Consider the following 2445-nt stretch of genomic DNA (forward strand, 5'->3'; position numbering starts at 1 on the left):
CTCCAAACTCCTCCCACGCCCAGGTTTTTGCCTCAGCGATCACCAGAGCCGTATGCCGCTTCACTCGCCGGTACCCATCAGCTGCTCCCGTAGGCCAGAAAGGCCCGATAGGACTCCTTCTTCAGCTTGACAGCATCCCTCACCGAAGGTGTCCACCAACGGGTTCGAGGGTTGCCGCCGCGACAGGCACCRACAACCTTGTGGCCGCAGCTCCGATAAGCCGCCTCGCCAATGGAGGTACGGAACATGGTCCCTTCAGACTCAATGTCCCCCACCTCCCCCAGAACGTGTAATTATATAATATATATATAAACATCATTTCATTTCAAATTTATGCACCTGCCTAATTTTGTTTAACCAATTATCATAATTAGTTTCTGTAAATCATATAAACTTCATTTCACTTCTCTAATATCACTGTATTTGTCCTCTATATGATAAATTTAACTGAAGTTTTTAGTCCAAACAACCAATGATTTATAAAGGTAAATCAGGAAAATTAACAAGGCTGCCCAAAACTTTTTCATATGACTGTTTATGGTGCTCCATGCAGTTTTTTTTTTTTTTTTTTGCAAACTCCTTGTCCTTGTTTTTTTATGCTTCATTATCTTCATGTTTTGCTATTTCGTTTTTCTAATGCAGGGGTAGCGCCTCTTCATGGCTGCAGAATGTCTATGTATGTGTTTCTTTTGTTTTTGTCTCTGTCTTGAATGGGATGTTCCAAACTGGAATTTCCCTTTGAATGGGAAATAGATTGTACTTATATAACGCATTTCTATCCAACCAGGATGTTCAAAGCCTAACAATAAAGATTTTTGAATTTAATTGAATTATTATTTGAAAGTGGTTGGATTTCCTTACATCACTAAAGGTCACAATGAACAAACCCCATAGCAGGAATGATTCTCTCTCTCCTGTCCTGGCAGCTGGGGCATTGACTGAGCCAGGTGCACTGGACCATGCTGTACACAGACTCCACACTAACTCAGTGCTGTACAGTCCTGTGAAACATTCTTACTTGCATGGGCAGGCTGGGCGCCATGCTGAAGCTGGGCACTGCTGGTAGGCCATAGCTGTTGGATAAAACTGGATCGGATCTTGCCAAAATGGATCCTGAAGGAAAGGACACTAAAGAGAAAAAAACAGTTACACAACTGTGTCAAAAAATATTCAAAATTTCAATGACACTTGGAACAATGTTTCACAAACGTTTTTGTTTTTAACCCACAAAATGAAAGTTGCAGAAACTTGTGAACCCCTAGTAAGACCCCATGCTTGTTGTTTTATTACCCCAAAAGGCCCAAATTTTCTAAAATGTCTTGAATCATCTGTGGGGGCTGCTTGTATGAGTTGCAGAGGCTTATCGCTTCTTAGACAAATTTTCTCTCAAAATAATCCCAGAGCAGTCGTTGGTGTTTTAAACCCTCCTCAATTTAGTTTCCACAACTCTAGAGCACTAAAGTTGTACAATTCTGTTTCAATTTTTAGTAATGACATAAACAACAACTGAGACAAAGTTTGCTGCCTCAGTTTTTATGATGGATATTTTCAAATGCTGGAATGTTGTGAAGACGATCAGATCAGCTGCATTTATTTACAAAGTCGTGTTTTACCATGTAAATGTTAGACTCTGTCACGCTGATGGAGTTAAAATAGACAGGATGCTTTAAAATGCATGCCAAATACAAGGCCCGTGGGCAAAAAATGGCCCTCCACTGCATTTTATGTGGCCTGCACTTCAAAAATCTATTGATGTCTTAAATTAACTGTATACTGTTTCAAAACCAGCGTTGACCATAAACTACATCTCCCATAATGCATGTTGATTGTTTCCCCCTCAAAATGACAGCATCCCACCAATAGGTGAAGGTGCATGGGTTCAAAAGTAGCAGGTAACGACAAAATTTGCCATGTGTAATCTCAATTTTGTTGCTTTTTCACTGGCCACTTCATTGTTTTTGAGAGGGTGTGTTAAAACACTGTTTCTATGCAGGAAATACCACATAGAGCTCAGTTATTGTTTGTTAATAGTGCTCAGCCATAGCAACAAGATGAAGAACGGGACATTTTGTTTAGTTAAAGTTAAACCTAACACATTACAAATGGCTCTTGAAGCATTGACCATAGATATAATAAAATGAGTATGACACCCCTGATTTTTGTTTGAAGGGGGGTGCTGAAAATTGTTGTTCTTCCTCTGGTAAAATGGTTGTTAAATATCCAGATGGTCCTGGGGACACCTGAGTGGACCTGAGGCTCTGTCCTGCTACCACACAGTTGATCTTTGAACAACTCGATGGAGCTGAAGATTAAATGAAGCTGTGGGGGTCGAGATAAAACACCAGAACCTTTGTTTCTGCCACTGATTATCCAAGAGGTGGAGCAGGTGGACACAAACCTGTCTGTCTCACAGGAATGTCTCTAACTGTTACCAACCCCCCCCCC

The 2445-nt window shown here is 40.8% G+C and overlaps 1 protein-coding gene across 1 annotated transcript in view; it reads right to left on the reverse strand.

Moving 5' to 3' along the window:
* The window catches only part of LOC106532056 (paired box protein Pax-6), a gene marked incomplete at its 5' end in the record, with an annotated part of 44586 nt that overhangs the window by 6213 nt on the left and 35928 nt on the right, over positions 1–2445 (reverse strand). Inside the window, 1 exon segment of the mRNA XM_014028039.1 lies at positions 1019–1128. Within this exon segment, the coding sequence (XP_013883493.1) occupies positions 1019–1128 (110 nt within the window).

Source organism: Austrofundulus limnaeus, unplaced genomic scaffold, assembly GCF_001266775.1.
Source record: "Austrofundulus limnaeus strain Quisiro unplaced genomic scaffold, Austrofundulus_limnaeus-1.0 Scaffold713, whole genome shotgun sequence".
In the NCBI taxonomy this organism is placed as follows: Eukaryota; Metazoa; Chordata; class Actinopteri; order Cyprinodontiformes; family Rivulidae; genus Austrofundulus; species Austrofundulus limnaeus.